This window comes from Ranitomeya variabilis, chromosome 5 (genome assembly GCF_051348905.1).
Source record: "Ranitomeya variabilis isolate aRanVar5 chromosome 5, aRanVar5.hap1, whole genome shotgun sequence".
Taxonomy (NCBI): Eukaryota; Metazoa; Chordata; class Amphibia; order Anura; family Dendrobatidae; genus Ranitomeya; species Ranitomeya variabilis.
Window position 1 is genome coordinate 474,679,604 of NC_135236.1, and position 15,629 is coordinate 474,695,232.

At 45.2% G+C, this 15,629-nt stretch overlaps 1 protein-coding gene across 1 annotated transcript in view; it reads right to left on the minus strand.

The window, feature by feature from the left end:
* The window catches only part of PTPRQ (protein tyrosine phosphatase receptor type Q), a 677,639-nt gene that overhangs the window by 475,909 nt on the left and 186,101 nt on the right, over positions 1-15,629 (minus strand). The window contains exon 12 of the mRNA XM_077265498.1: positions 5,126-5,369. Within this exon, the coding sequence (XP_077121613.1) occupies positions 5,126-5,369 (244 nt within the window). The remainder of the gene's footprint in view (positions 1-5,125; positions 5,370-15,629) is intronic.

Below are 15,629 nucleotides of genomic sequence, written 5' to 3' on the forward strand. Positions count from 1 at the left end.
AATAGAAGTCAGGTCACAGGCAAAGATTCCACGGCCAGGAAGGAAATAAAGTCAGACTGGGTCAGGCGCAGAGCACAGAGAGATCAGACTCACACAGACAGCAGCATGTGTACATTTGACACTGGATAGAGGAGCTAGCATGTACAAGTAGAGGACTAATCAAGAGAAGTTAACACAGGTGATTGCAGCCCACACCCAGCATAACCAAACCAGACTGACAGCCTCCACACAATAGTAACCTAACAGACAAGGACAGTGTGGAGATCATGACAGGGGGTATGTGAGGCAGCGACCAGTGTTATTTGCAAGGGTCGTAATGTGTCCCCCAGGATGTGCTCAGAAGCGTATTGAGGCCACAGGAGTCCATTGTAGTCACAGGAGTAGCTGTGATTGCAATGCAGAATAAAAGTGTAGTCTTGGACAAGCTATTTGTCCAGGGCAGATTAAGAAAATCTGCATGGGCTACAGGAAGGTAGTGGGGTTGGTCCGTTTCCTCCCCCGGGCCGGATTTTCCATGTGGCCTATGGACACAGGTTATTGTAAAAACCCTTGCAGCAGAGTGTTCAGGGGGGTGGGTATGTCAGAGTGGAGTTTGCAGCGATACAAAAGCTCAGCCTGTGTGAGGATAACACAGAGCCCAGCAGAGCGAACTCCTGGCACCCCGCAGCGTGATATGGTGGTGCAGTCACCTTCGGCAACCAGACACATGTATGGACTGTCTCGTTTCCCGGCCACGATCCAGAGGATACCATCTGCTGTACACTGTGTGAGTTTTGGACATTAAACACGTTTTGCTGTGAACATTCCTTGTGGTCACTGCCTGTCACATTGAACAACCCCGTTGCACAATATATATATATATATATATATATATATATATATATATATATATATACATATATATATACACTCACCGGCCACTTTATTAGGTACACCATGCTAGTAACGGGTTGGACCCCTTTTGCCTTCAGAACTGCCTCAATTATTCGTGGCATAGATTCAACAAGGTGCTGGAAGCATTCCTCAGAGATTTTGGTCCATATTGACATGATGGCATCACACAGTTGCCGCAGATTTGTCGGCTGCACATCCCAAAGATGCTCCATACAAGGCAGGATGGATCCATGCTTTCATGTTGCTTACGCCAAATTCTGACCCTACCATCCGAATGTCGCAGCAGAAATCGAGACTCATCAGACCAAGCAACGTTTTTCCAATCTTCTACTGTCCAATTTCGATGAGCTTGTACAAATTGTAGCCTCAGTTTCCTGTTCTTAGCTGAAAGGAGTGGTACCCGGTGTGGTCTTCTGCTGCTGTAGCCCATCTGCCTCAAAGTTCGACGCACTGTGCGTTCAGAGATGCTCTTAGGCCTACCTTGGTTGTAACAGGTGGCGATTTGAGTCACTGTTGCCTTTCTATCAGCTCGAACCAGTCTGCCCATTCTCCTCTGACCTCTGGCATCAACAAGGCATTTCCGCCCACAGAACTGCCGCTCACTGGATTTTTTTTCTTTTTCGGACCATTCTCTGTAAACCCTAGAGATGGTTGTGCGTGAAAATCCCAGTAGATCAGCAGTTTCTGAAATACTCAGACCAGCCCTTCTGGCACCAACAACCATGCCACGTTCAAAGGCACTCAAATCACCTTTCTTCCCCATACTGATGCTCGGTTTGAACTGCAGGAGATTGTCTTGACCATGTCTACATGCCTAAATGCACTGAGTTGCCGCCATGTGATTGGCTGATTAGAAATTAAGTGTTAACAAGAAGTTGGACAGGTGTACCTAATAAAGTGGCCGGTGAGTGTATATACAGTGCCTTGTGAAAGTATTCGGCTCCCTGGAACTTTTCAATCTTTTCCCACATATCATACTTCAAACATAAAGTTACCAAATGTAAACTTTTGGTGAAAAATCAACAACAAGTGGAACACAATTGTGAAGTTGAACGAAATGTATTGGTTATTTTACATTTTTGTGGAACTTCAAAAACTGAAAAGTGGGGCGTGCAATATTATTCAGCCCCTTTAACTTAATACTCTGTTACGCCACCTTTTGCTGCGACTACAGCTGCAAGTCGCTTGGGGTATGTCTCTATCAGTTTTGTACATTGAGAGACTCAAATTCTTACCCATTCTTCCTTGGTAAACAGCTCGAGCTCAGTGAGGTTTGATGGAGATCATTTGTGAACAGCAGTTTTCAGCTCTTTCCACGGATTCTCGATTGGATTGAGGTCTGGACTTTGACTTGGCCATTCTAATACCTGGATATGTTTATTTGTGAACCATTCCATTGTTGATTTTACTTTATGTTTGGGATCATTGTCTTGTTGGAAGAAAAATCTCTGTCCCAGTCTCAGGTCTTTTGCAGACTCCAACAGGTTTTCTTCAAGAATGGTCCTGTATTTGGCTCCATCCATCTACCCATCAATTTTAACCATCTTTCCTGTCCTTGCTGAAGAAAAGCAGGCCCAAACCATGCTGCTGCCACCACCATGTTTGACAGTGGGGATGGTGTGTTCAGGGTGATGAGCTGTGTTGCCTTTAAGTCAAACATATCGTTTGGCGTTGCCAAAAAAGTTTGATTTTGGTTTCATCTGACCAGAGCACCTTCTTCCACATGTTTGGTGTGTCTCCCAGGTGGCTTGTTGCAAACTTTAAGCAACACTTTTAATGGATTTCTTTGAGAAATGGCTTTCTTCTTGCCACTCTTCCATAAAGGCCAGATTTGTGCAGTGTACAACTGATTTTTGTCCTATGGACAGACTGTCCCACCTCAGCTGTAGATCTCTGCAGCTCATCCAGGGTGATCATGGGCCTCTTGGCTGCATCTCGGATCAGTCTTCTCCTTGTTTGAGATGAAAGTTTGGAGGGACGGCCGGGTCTTGGTAGATTTGCAGTGGTATGATACTCCTTCCATTTCAATACGATCGCTTGCACAGTGCTCATTGGGATGTCTAAAGTTTTGGAAATCATTTTGTATCCAAATCCAGCTCTATACTTCTCTACAACAGTATCACGGACCTGCCTGTTGTGTTCCTTGTTCTTCATGATGCTCTCTGTGCTTCAAACAGAACCCTGAGACTATCAAAGAGCAGGTGCATTTATATGGAGACTTGATTACACACAGGTGGATTATATTTATCATCATTAGACATTTAGGACAATATTGGATCATTCAGAGATCCACAATGAACTTATGGAGTGAGTTTGCTGCACTGAAAGTAAAGGGGCCAAATAATTTTGCACCCCCAATTTTCAGTTTTTGAATTTCCCCAAAAAATTAAAATAACCAATACATTTTATTCAAATTCACAATTGTGTTCCACTTCTTGTTGATTCTTCACCAAAAATTTACATTTGGTATCTTTATGTTTGATGCATGATATGTGGGAAAAGGTTGAAAAGTTCCAGGGAGCCGAATACTTTTGCAAGGCACTGTATAAGGGAATTGCTAAATACTGTAAGTGAATCTAAATATACTACAAAATTGCTCACTGTAATCTTTTCCGGACATAATGAAATATAGGATTTACAGCAGTACATATGGATGTACTGTTCAATGATGTGCTGTCTACAGAGCGTGGTATGAGATTATCAATAATCAAGTAAAATATGCACAAAATAGATATTATGTATCCACTTCAGTTACTTCTATAGCAACAGGCAAACTCATGTTATACACAGACTATTCAATTGCACAATACATAGCATATTTTTATATGAAACAACCATGCTGTGTTTTTTTTTTTTGTAAAACTAAAGGGATTAAACAGTGAAAGCTGTAAATCATTAAATTGCATTCCTATAACTCATACTACTAAGAAATGAAACTGATAACATTAGAGCTGGCAGGATAAGAGTAAGTGATGAAGTACTTGCTCATGGTAGAATCTCAGACATTCAGAGAAAACAACAGAAGCTCCTTTTCTTCTGGCACCTTCATTTGTTTTGACTTTGAGGGACTTACCATATTCTTTTGAAGCCAAAAAGCTTTCTGCATTGTGGTTTAAATGCTGCTTTATATCAGACCACAGGTTGGGTGGAGAACAGCAGCTACTGTAGATATTGGGCACGAGGTATAAATCAGTAGCTAACCATACTTAATCAGATGCTTTAATATGAGCATATAGCACAACACAGAACATGGGATAGACATTTAGTCATCGGAAAAAAATGCAAATTTGATTTCTAATGCAAAATAATGATAACAAAGGCTAACTAAATTAGTTAATTACATAAAGTGGTAATTAGAGTTGGGCGGAATAAATCATGGCACTCTGGGCCATCGACCAAGTCAGTAGTCTCTGGCCACTGGACGGGAGGTTCGCGAATCACTTACCATCCAGGCTTTTGATTAGCGCAACATCATCTGTGCATCACACTGCAATGATGAAATTGTGGCAGCTCGGGCTAATCAAAATTTACAACGGGGATCCTAAATTTGCGAGCCTACAGACTACTGGCTGATAGACTAGAATCTCTAGAATTGATTTGCGCAATTCTAGTGGCTATGCTTCTCTGGTATCTCTCTGATCTATGCATTCTGGTCTCAAGCAATGAACTGTTAAATCATGGGACCACTGCAAAATGTGACTGGCTGCAGCTTTCAAAGGTCAGAATGTCATCAATGGAGACCATAATGCAGAGAGTGACACAAGACCAGGTAAGCATTGTCATGGGAGTGTTAAAAATTGGGAATTCATTCTCAGATTTCATTCTAGCAAGCATTTGATTGCAGATGCCCCTGCCCTTGGTCCTTTCGTTTCCCATCCCTTGGTTGAATTTTATGTAAATTTGTCTTTTTCAACTTTATTAACTTTTGTTATCTTCATCTTACATTTAAATTTGTTTGGTGATCTGAAATATTTAAGTTTAACAAACATGCAAAAGAATAGGAAATCCGGAAGGAAGAAAACACATTTTCACACAAGTGTATTACAAGTTCATTCTAAGGTTCAAACTGAATGTGAATCTAATGATTTAGAGATAGGAATGAATCCCAAAGGACAGAGTACCTTTTAAGCCTGTTAATGCTGCCATAGAAATTCTTGAACAATCAGTAATATAAAAATTATACATTAATGCCGCAGTTTAGATGATCATGAAAATGAAAATTTTTACTTACCCGACTCTGGGGTTCTTACGATTGTACTGTCAATGTAGCCTGGTTCAATGGTAACAGCTGAAACCTCAAATAAGTACGTTGTATATGGTCTAAGTTGTCCTACAATGTATGTAATTGGTTCATTCCAGATGGCATTAAAGGTCCGAGACGTTATGGTCTGCAATGTAAGTGAAGATGTCGTAGTAGACAGCCCACGAGTTGATGAAGGGCTACTTGTGCTCCATAAAAATGATTCACTTTTTTCCTTCAAAGAAAAAAATATAAATATTCATAAATACTTATTCAACATCATTACAAGTGGCCCAGTGACACAAAACGACTATATTATTACACCAGTAACAGTTCCGATCTTTATGAGTTTTTTTTACAATTTCTTACTGCATGTAAAATGTTTCAGCCAATCCTTAAAGAGTTATTAACAAGATAGTAAGTTATCCACTATCCATAGGATAGGGAATAACTTGCTGATTGCTTGGGATGTGATTGCTTGGTATCCATCTATCCCAAAAATGAGACTCTGCAATCCTGGAGCCTGAATAAAGTGGATTTGTCCTTATCTCCATTCATCATCTGTGGAATTACCAGACAAGTCAGATTAAAGTGTATGACTCTTTACAACAATCTCAAAGACAATGATTGGAGTGTATTCCTCCACTCCATTCAGACAGTGCATTGCAGTATCTGATTCCTGGTTTCCAGGGCCCCATTTTCGTGATTGGTGGGGATCCCAACAGTCTGGACACTCAGCAGTCAGTAAGTTATCACCCTATCCAAGTTAATTTCTTGTGAATAACGCTTTACGACTGATTAACTCACAGAGCATTAGTTACACTAAATACAATTGTATCCTTTCATCAGGATGTAATCAAAACGTTTCATACACTGACAGGAAAAGGAGATCGTGAAAATAACAACTAGAGATGGCAGTCAACACATGCACTTGTAACGTGGCACGGAGCGGTAGCTGCGGGCGAGGTACTCATCTCTTACGCCCCGTCACGTTGCATGAAGGTGGAGGTCCTGGCTGGGTGTGTGGACTTGTGCTATGAGGGCGCTACACCCTTGCAGGCTGCATATAACTGATGACATTGGTTTGCAAGGACCAAGTGTTGAACTGTTCAATGAGGTAGACCACCAGTGAAAAATTAAACTTTTTACTCAACGATTACCGAAAAGGGATTATATACAGGAGATAGCGAATACATATCTTGATGAACATTTCTTGCACAATATGAAGCATTTTTCATACACAGATTCCTTCCTCTTTTCTCTCTTGTCCTCTATCTTCACCATTCCTCTATACTTCACCACAGCCCAGCTCAATATTACAGTTCAGTTTGTAGGAGTCCTATATTAAAACCATATCCTGCATCTTGTTCCCCTTAGGTGAGCTACTTTAAAAGTATAGCCAGCACATATCACTTCTTTCTCTGATGCTCTGACTCCCACCCGTGGCATTCTTTTAGTCGTATGTACTCTGTATTGTTTAAGCCCATTACCTCTTGAAGTTGTAAACTTTGGGCTATTCTAGGAGTCCCCTCCTAGGGCCCGTGTCCGAAAGATAACTCTGCCCTCTAGATAATCTCTCTCATCTTCTCACCGCTAGGATCTCGCTATCTTATGTTTCTGCTTCCTCTCTCATTAAGGACACCCACATCATGCGGCGCTGCTCATATTAGACCTTATGTCTTTTCTCTATGTACACTGGACCCTTTCTAAAGTTCTAGCAAGAACTGTCTTTTGTTCTTTCAGCTTATCACCTCCCACTCTAGGCTAGTCCCAAAAATTAACCCTTGTTTTCCCTTCTGTCAGGCACCTGAGCACTGAGGACTCTAAATCTCTAAGATGCACATGTCTGTGCCAATCATTAGTTTAGATTGCTTGGCTCTGATCAGAGATAATACATTGGTACTTGCTTCTCAGCTGGCATTTTACCTTACCCTGCTTCTGGAGTTCACCATTATCTGCTTGTACATTTGTTGCTGACCTCAGGACAGTTTGACTACTCTTTTTCATGCCATTCTTGTTGTTGTACTTTTTGCTTTACTGCTGTATGGGGACCTTAACCAGCTTCTCTCTGGCTTTCTGACTCATCTGTTATGATCCGGTGACCTTGGAGCCGCATGAAACTTTCTCTGGAGTCGGTGGAACCTGTACTGACCGCAAATCCTGAACTAACACCGCAACTAGAAGTAGCCGTGGGGTGTGCCTAACAAACCCTAGACACCGACACAGCCGGAGGACTAAATACCCCTATAGATGGAAATAGGAATACTACCTTGCCTCAGAGCAGAACCCCAAAGGATAGGCAGCCCCCCACGAATAATGACTGTGAGTAGTAGAAGAAAAGACACACGCAGGTAGAAAACAGGATTTAGCAAAAGAGGCCACTCTAGCTAAATAGGAAAGGATAGGACAGAATACTAGGCGGTCAGTAATAAAACCCTTTCCAAAAATATCCACCGCAGATAATACAAAAAATTCCACAATCTAACTAAAGACGTGGAATGAATATCTGCAACCCCAGAGAATCCAACAAGACTGAGAAAATACTGACACAATCTAAGCTGGACAAGAAAACACAAAAGAATAGCACTGAATTATGAAGCACACAGCATGTGTGCCACAGAAAAAAAACCAGACACTTATCTTTGCTGATTAGGCAGAAAGGCAGGGGAACCAAGCAGAGGTCCAACACCTCCCAACAACAATTGACAACTGGCAAGGACTAATGAATCCTGCACACCTAAATACCCCAGTCAGAACTGCAATCAGCAGACACACCTGACCAGGACTGCAACCCAGGGACAACTGCATTACCACCTACTACCACCGGAGGGAACCCAAAAGCAGAATTTACAACACTCATCCCCTGATTTAACATCTGTGTGACTTTTGTGAATGTCCCACCTCCATTTTTTCCACATCTTGCTCATGAGATGTGAACTACCTGTCAACGGCTACACCAAGCTCTGTGTCATGGGAAATACGTGTAGTGATGTCTGATTCCCTGTACAGAGGTAAAGGATGATTACCAAGGATCACTTGGACTCTCCTCTAGGTTTAGCCATTTCTAAACTCAAAGTGTTTCCTCCCCTTGCCAAAATTGCACTATAATCCTTTATGAAAGTGTAACTCTAGCTCCGATCACCAAGCCTCAGTGCCCCCCCTACACGCCTCTGAGATCTCACACTAGTACAATCTGCAGGTACCAGTCAAGCTGAGTGGGTAGAGAGCCAATATACTTGAACCCATAAACTATTCCCTTCTATAGCTGGACTCATAAAATGCTTATGTAAGTACCAGGTTATACAGCCATTGTGATTAAGGATGAGCGGAACCATGGATGTTCGGGTGTGTAGGGTTCTGCTGAACTGTAGTTAAAAGTTCAGTTTGGAATCCTAACTTGAATCCGAACTCGAACCCAATAGAAGACAACAGGGACCAGAACTTTGGTGCTTTAAAATGGCTGTAAAATGGTCATAGTAAGGTCTTGAAAAAAGAAGCTAAATGGGGGTAAAAGAAGGACAATTGCCCTGCAAACAAATGTGTAGGTGGTTCCCAGTCGACAGCCACTACTTTTCAAGGAGGGCCATCCCAGACCTGCATGAACATGTTGTAAATAAAATTGGGTATATACTATGCAACGCCATCAGTGTAGAGGTCCACATAACCACCGATATATGGACCAGTAAGCACGGGTATGGACGTTAAAGCTTTCTAACTGCCCACTGGGTAAATGTTATGGTAGCTAGGCCTGAGCACCACAGAGGATTGCTGGATGTCTTTTGGATGTTTTTTTGTCCATGTTACCTCCTTCTCCTACTTCGCTTTTTGAAATGCCCCTTCATCCAGTCAGTGTAACACCTGTAAAACCAACTTCAGCAAAGCCAGGGGTAAACTACTGCAAGCTGATCAGAAACTCATCTATTTGTGGGAAAAATCCCACACCACGTAGGAACTGTGGATGGGGATTAAAGAACAGACAGATGTGTAGTCGGTGCCGCTAAAACTCAGGCCCAGCCTGATGGTGTGCAATAACAAGCAAAATCTCAAATCGCCTCCAGGCCTAGCCAGATTGACAAACATGCCTGGCGCATGTGCTGAATTAGGGGTGCAGAGCTTCCTCAAAAGTTACACAGAAATGTCAGAGCTGCTGCTAAATGTGCAGGCCATCTGTGCACGCTTTCGTCACTTTCACCCTGATGCTGCTCGCCTGTCTGTGCTGCAGCCTCATTTCTGCCTTCCCACTCAATGCCTCACATGCGACGTACCCACAAGGTGGAACTCCACCATGCACATGCTGGAGAAACTGTGTGAGCAGAAGCACACAATCCTGGAGTTTGAGCTGCAGAGCAACACCACTTCACTACCAATGATTGGGCCTCCACGTTCGACGTGTGTGCTATGTTGCACTGCTGTGAGTACTCCACAAACATGGGCAGATCTGATAGTGCCATCATCAGCGTTATTATCCCACTTCTATGATTAATAGAAAAACAGAGCTTTAGGCGATGAAGGATGAGGTGGTGGCACAGGATGAAAAGAAGGAGGGAAGAGACCATTCACACCATTATCAGACCAAGCATCCACACATGTCTTGGTGGATGACTTCCTGTACACACAGCGGCCAGGTACACAAATGTCCAGCCAGGGGATTGTCCAGCCAGTTTTAGAAGATGAGGAGCATGAGGAACAACTGTGTTCACAACAGGGTGGCACTCAAAGCAGCTCACGGGCATCACAGAAGCTTGACTGAGGAATACAGATATTACAGATGAAAGAGAGGACCCAGAAGACACACCTCCCACTGAGGACAGCTTGTTGCTGCCTCTGGGCAGTCTGGCATACAAGAGGCAGTACATGCTGCTGTGCCTAAGCAAGGACCACTGAGTTCCCTGGATTGATGCAAGTGCTAATTCCTGTGTGTGCACCCTACTGGATCCCTATTACAAGTGTAACAAAAAACCATGCGCCCTCTAGAAAATTTGTGCAGGAAGTGCAGGATGTACCATTAATGAGGAGAGACTGCCATCTGCTGGCCAACCGAAATAAAGCCGCACCAAAGTGTGCTGAAAGATTTAGAGGGGGAAGGACCTTCCTTTATATCAAAGCTCTGCACATCAAACCATGAGGAGATTTGGTGCCAGGGAAGAGAGCAGGACAGATGTGCTTCAGAGACACCGCTGAGACCACTGTGAAAGGCATCAGCAGGGAGTATGGCTGACCATAATCTGCTCCATGCGCTAGTCAAGCCTCCAAGATCCAACTACGCCTGTCAAAGGTTGAGGCCCGGTTCTCTCTGCCCCGAGACTGAGAGACTTCTGCCGATGGTCAAGACGAGAAGAACCGTGTGGCAACTGCGACAGGAAAGGCATGCCTGTGAGAGAGGAGTAACAGTGTGAGTGAGCAGGACCTTCACTTGCAGTTTTCACTTACGGTATCAGGGTCAGCTGGGACTAGGATTACAGGTTGGGAGGAGGCTGGTTGGTGCATGGGAGGCTCAACGGGCTTTAACCTGGTGACCCCCACTGGGGCCAGAACTTCAAGTGAGAACGCACGTGGTGACTCCCAAGACTGAACACACCTACTAACGTTAAGTACTGAGAGACTTTCTAGCTTATTTGCAACCTGCTGTGATCCCCTATATTGTTAAATTACTAACCCTAATCGCTTAGAAGTCATTGTTGTATAACAATACCAATATTACAACTCCTGACTGTTTCCACCTTGTGAACTCTGTGCGATGCATCCAGGCACCTGCATTATACAAGCACAACGTGCCATTTTTACTTTCGCCACTAAAGCATGATCAGAAAATGCGGAAATACAAGAGCACGCTGGTAGACATATTACTGAGAGTGTCCTCATGTGGCAGCAGGGGTTCAGTGGAAGCACAAGGCAGATGAAGATGAAGTGGCCAACACAGCTGGGGCCACTGGCACCACCCATATAGGGGTGCAAAGCACACACAAAGGCTTAACGGCACAGTATTCCCACAAGCGTTGATACATGACATTGGTATGTCGATGTTAAGGTGGGCAGCTTACTTCATTTCCATCCACCTGCCTGAAAACACTAACACCAAATATTGGATAATAATTGTGGAATGCCCGCCAGGGCTTTGGGGTACTCGGTACTGGGTCCGGTACTTAAAGGGATGTGTCATGGCGTCGGCGACCCGGTCCATGGCCCTGGGCTCCCATGTTAAAGGAAAAGTCTTTAAAGGGGTGTTAGGGCTGGCGGAACGCACCGAGTAAATAGAGAGATGTTATTTGGTGCATTCGCAGCCCGGGGTCCACTTTGCAGGAGAGAACCTGCTGCTGGCAAATGGCGGCCCTATATGGCAGTAGAAGCGAACTCTGTTACTTCGCAGAGTCGCCTAAAGATAGCACTGTGCCCTGTTACACTCACAGGAGAACACAGCAACTGCCGAGCAGATAGCAGTTTGTGGTTATGCAATCATACAATCTCCTCGCCGGAGGTGCCGGTATTCTAGGGGCTTATTTCAGCTGGGTCCCTGAACACATACACACGCAACCACACTGGCGCAAAGCACATAACTTAGATTTGATACTAGCGCATGGCCATGCGGCCATGCAAACCTTTTATAGCTGCAGCAAGTACAAGACCTTCCTAGAAAGACCAATGAGAGGCTGCCACAAAGCCTGAGCACCTTCAGGATCTTCCTGGAGAACCAATGGGCTTTGCTGCAGTATCCAAGCATGTGACCCTCGATCTCCAATGAGAGCTCTTACCCTGGGCATGCTCAGAAGGGGAAAAGCAGGACTGAGTCCCAAAAGCATCTGCTCGCTGCTGTCCAGCACTGGCTTCAATGGCAGAAGCTGGAAAAGCAGCAGTAACCCTTTGCACAGAGTCAGACTGAGCGAGACACTGGGACCGACGTCTCTGCTGAGCAGGCTCCACTGCGGCAGCAGAAGAATGGGAGACCGCAGTGGAGATGGCCAGAGATTCCCCCTGTGCAGAGGCGGGAACTCGACCCCCAACATTACCCCCCTCTAGGCCCCCCCCCTGGACCCCGCCACGCCCAAAGGCAGCAATGAGCTGTGGAGCTCGAATGTGTTCAGCAGGCACCCAGGACCTGTCCTCTGGGCCATAACCCTTCCAATCCACCAAATAGAATTTTTTGCCAAGTACCACCTTGCACCCCAAAATAGCATTCACCTTGTAATCGTCCGTAGACGAACCCGATGCCCCGGCAGATGACTCGGAAAACCGAGACATGTATACGGGCTTCAAGAGGGACACATGAAAGGTGTCGGTGATACCCAGGAGTGGAGGAAGGGCCAGACGGTAGACCACAGGGTTAACCTGTTTGAGGACCTTGAAGGGACCCAAGTAGCGAGGTGCAAACTTAGTGGACTCAACTCGCAGCCTGATGTTATGGGCGGAGAGCCACACCAAGTTGCCAGAAGCAAAGGTCGAAGCATCGGCGGAGGACCTCATTCTCTCCTTGGAGGCCCGAATGGCATCCTGAGTGCGGTCCCAAATGTCCCATGCCTCCACAGCCCAGTCTGCCACCCTGGAGTTGGCGGAAGACACAGGCATAGGCACAGGTACCCGCGGATGCTGACCATAGTTAAGGAGGAATGGGGTTTGTCCAGTGGAGTCGGCTACAGCATTGTTCAGCGCAAACTCCGCCCACGATAGCAAGGATGCCCAGTCATCCTGCCTGGCTGACACAAAATGTCACAGATATGTGTCCAAGGTCTGGTTGGCCCTCTCTACCAACCCATTCTTCTAGGGATGATATGCGGAAGAGAGATTCAGCTCAATGCTGAGAAGACGACAAAGCTCTCTCCAGGACCAAGATGCAAACTGGGGACCCCGGTCACTGACAATTTTGTCCGGCATACCGTGTAGGCGGAAGATGTGTTTTATGACCAACGCTGCCAAGGCCCATGCAGAAGGTAGCCATGGAAGCGACACCAAATGCACCATTTTAGAAAAATGATCGGTGATAACCCAAATGATAGTACAAAAATTACACACGGCACTCGAGGCTCCTGGGTGGTGCTCAAGTAAGGTTTCTAACCCGTCAATGAATGAATAATAGACTTGGCACTCAAAAAGTTCTTTTTGCAAGATGAAAAAAATTGTTTCCATTTATTGGTGCAACCAGTTCAGTATTTGATGATATAAACGTTTTCGGTCACAAGACCTTCATCAGAAACATCATATATGAAACTGAAATACATAATTTTGTAGAAAAACCACATGTTATACAATTAGGATCACATAAAAAGACCAGTATATGCACACAAGTGAAACGAATCAGAATCCGATAGATGCTGTCTTGGAAAAATATAAATGTAACATATGAGAGACGTCTCTCATATGTTACATTTATATTTTTCCAAGACAGCATCTATCGGATTCTGATTCGTTTCACTTGTGTGCATATACTGGTCTTTTTATGTGATCCTAATTGTATAACATGTGGTTTTTCTACAAAATTATGTATTTCAGTTTCATATATGATGTTTCTGATGAAGGTCTTGTGACCGAAAACGTTTATATCATCAAATACTGAACTGGTTGCACCAATAAATGGAAACAATTTTTTTCATCTTGCAAAAAGAACTTTTTGAGTGCCAATTCTATTATTCACCAAATGATAGTACAGCCACGAGACTTGGGCAAACCCACCACAAAGTCCATCCTGACCATCTCCCAGGCCCTGTCTGCCACCGGCAAGGGATAGAGTAACCCAGCTGGCCGTTGTCGAGGAGACTTATTTTTGGCGCAGGAGACACACGCCCAAATATAATCTCCTACGTCACGGACCATATGTGGCCACCAGTACGTCCTCGCCAGCAGCTCAGATGTCCTCTTTGTCCCAAAGTGTCCACCCAACCTGGACAAATGAGCCCAAGAGAGAACCTCCGGTCGCAAATTAATGGGTACGAAAGTCTTGCCCGGAGGCACAGACTTTAGCGAAACCGGAGCTACGGTTCTCAGGCTCCCAGATGGAACAATAAGCTGAGGCCCCCCCGTCCTCTCCTCAGATGACACAACGGAGCGAGAGAGGGCATCAGCACGAATGTTCTTCTCCCCAGCAAGATAATGGAGGGTGAAGTGGAACCGGGAGAAGAACAAGGACCATCTGGCCTGACGAGAATTTAGCCGCTGGGCTGTTTGTAAATAAACCCAATTTTTGTGGTCCGTGAAGACTTGGAAGGGAAAGCGAGCCCCCTCCAAAAGATGTCTCCACTCCGAGAAGGCTAACTTCATTGCTAGCAACTCCCTGTCCCCGATGGAATAATTCCTCTCCGCTGGTGTGAAGGTCTTGGAGAAGAAGAAGCAAGGATGCTTCCGACCTTGAGCATCCTTTTGGAAGAGGACTGCTCCAGCACCAACGGATGAGGCATCCACCTCCATTATAAACAGCTTATCAACATCGGGTCGATGTAGGATGGGAGCGCTAGCAAAATGAGACTTAATAGAAGAAAAAGCCTTGGAGACCTCTTCAGACCACAATTTGGGATTTGCTCCCTTCTTGTTGAGGGCTACCAAGGGAGCTACCAAAGTTGAGAAGTGGGGAATGAACTGACGATAGTAATTTATGAACCCCATAAAGCGCTGCACTGCTTTAAGAGAATGGGGTTCTTGCCAGTCCATCACAGCCTGTAGTTTGGTAGGATCCATAGCCAATCCCTGGGCGGGGATGATATAGCCCTGGAAAGGTAAAGACTAGGGTTGAGCGACTTTCATTTTTTTAAGATCGAGTAGGGTTTTGGGAAACCCGATTTTGTCCAGAGTCGAGTCGAGTGCAGTCGGCCGATTATCGCTAAAAGTCGGGGATCGACCGAAACACGAAACCCAATGCAAGTCAATGGGGAAGCATAGTCGGCAGTGAGTGGAGGCCAGGAAAACACCTACAGTGCCCATTTTAATGCCAAAAACATCCATTCTTGTTTCTGAAGCTTGCCAATCTTAATTAACTGTATAATAATAGTTGGGCATAGGGAATTGGGGGAAAGTTGTGGGGGGAGTAGGGCTGGCTCAAGTTTTTCGTGGGCCCAGGAAATGCGGACTACGTCACGGCGGTGTTGCAGGGAAAGGTAAGTATTTAAACGTTGCAAGTGCTGTGATCCTGAGCAAGCAGGGGGGGGCCCACTCGTTCGCATTGCCACTGGCACAGGGCCCCTCAAAGTACGGCGGTGTGTTTGCATGGCGGGGGCGCCTCCCACCAGCAGCGACACTTTTGCGTACTCTGAGGGGCCCTGTGCCAGTGACGTCGCCAACGAGTATGCCCCCCCACCTGATGAAGGAACCTGCACTTTCATCTGCACCTTCCTCTTTGTCCCTGTGTAAGGTGGTATAACATGCGGGAAGGGGAACCTTACTTTCAGCAGGGTCAGATTCTGGCTGTGTAGAGTACAAGGGGAATGTAGTGGTCTAGGTCAATGTACCAGCAGACTCATTTAGCAGTGGCTGGGCAATGGGCAGGATGAGGAGGAAACAGATATAGGGCCAAAGA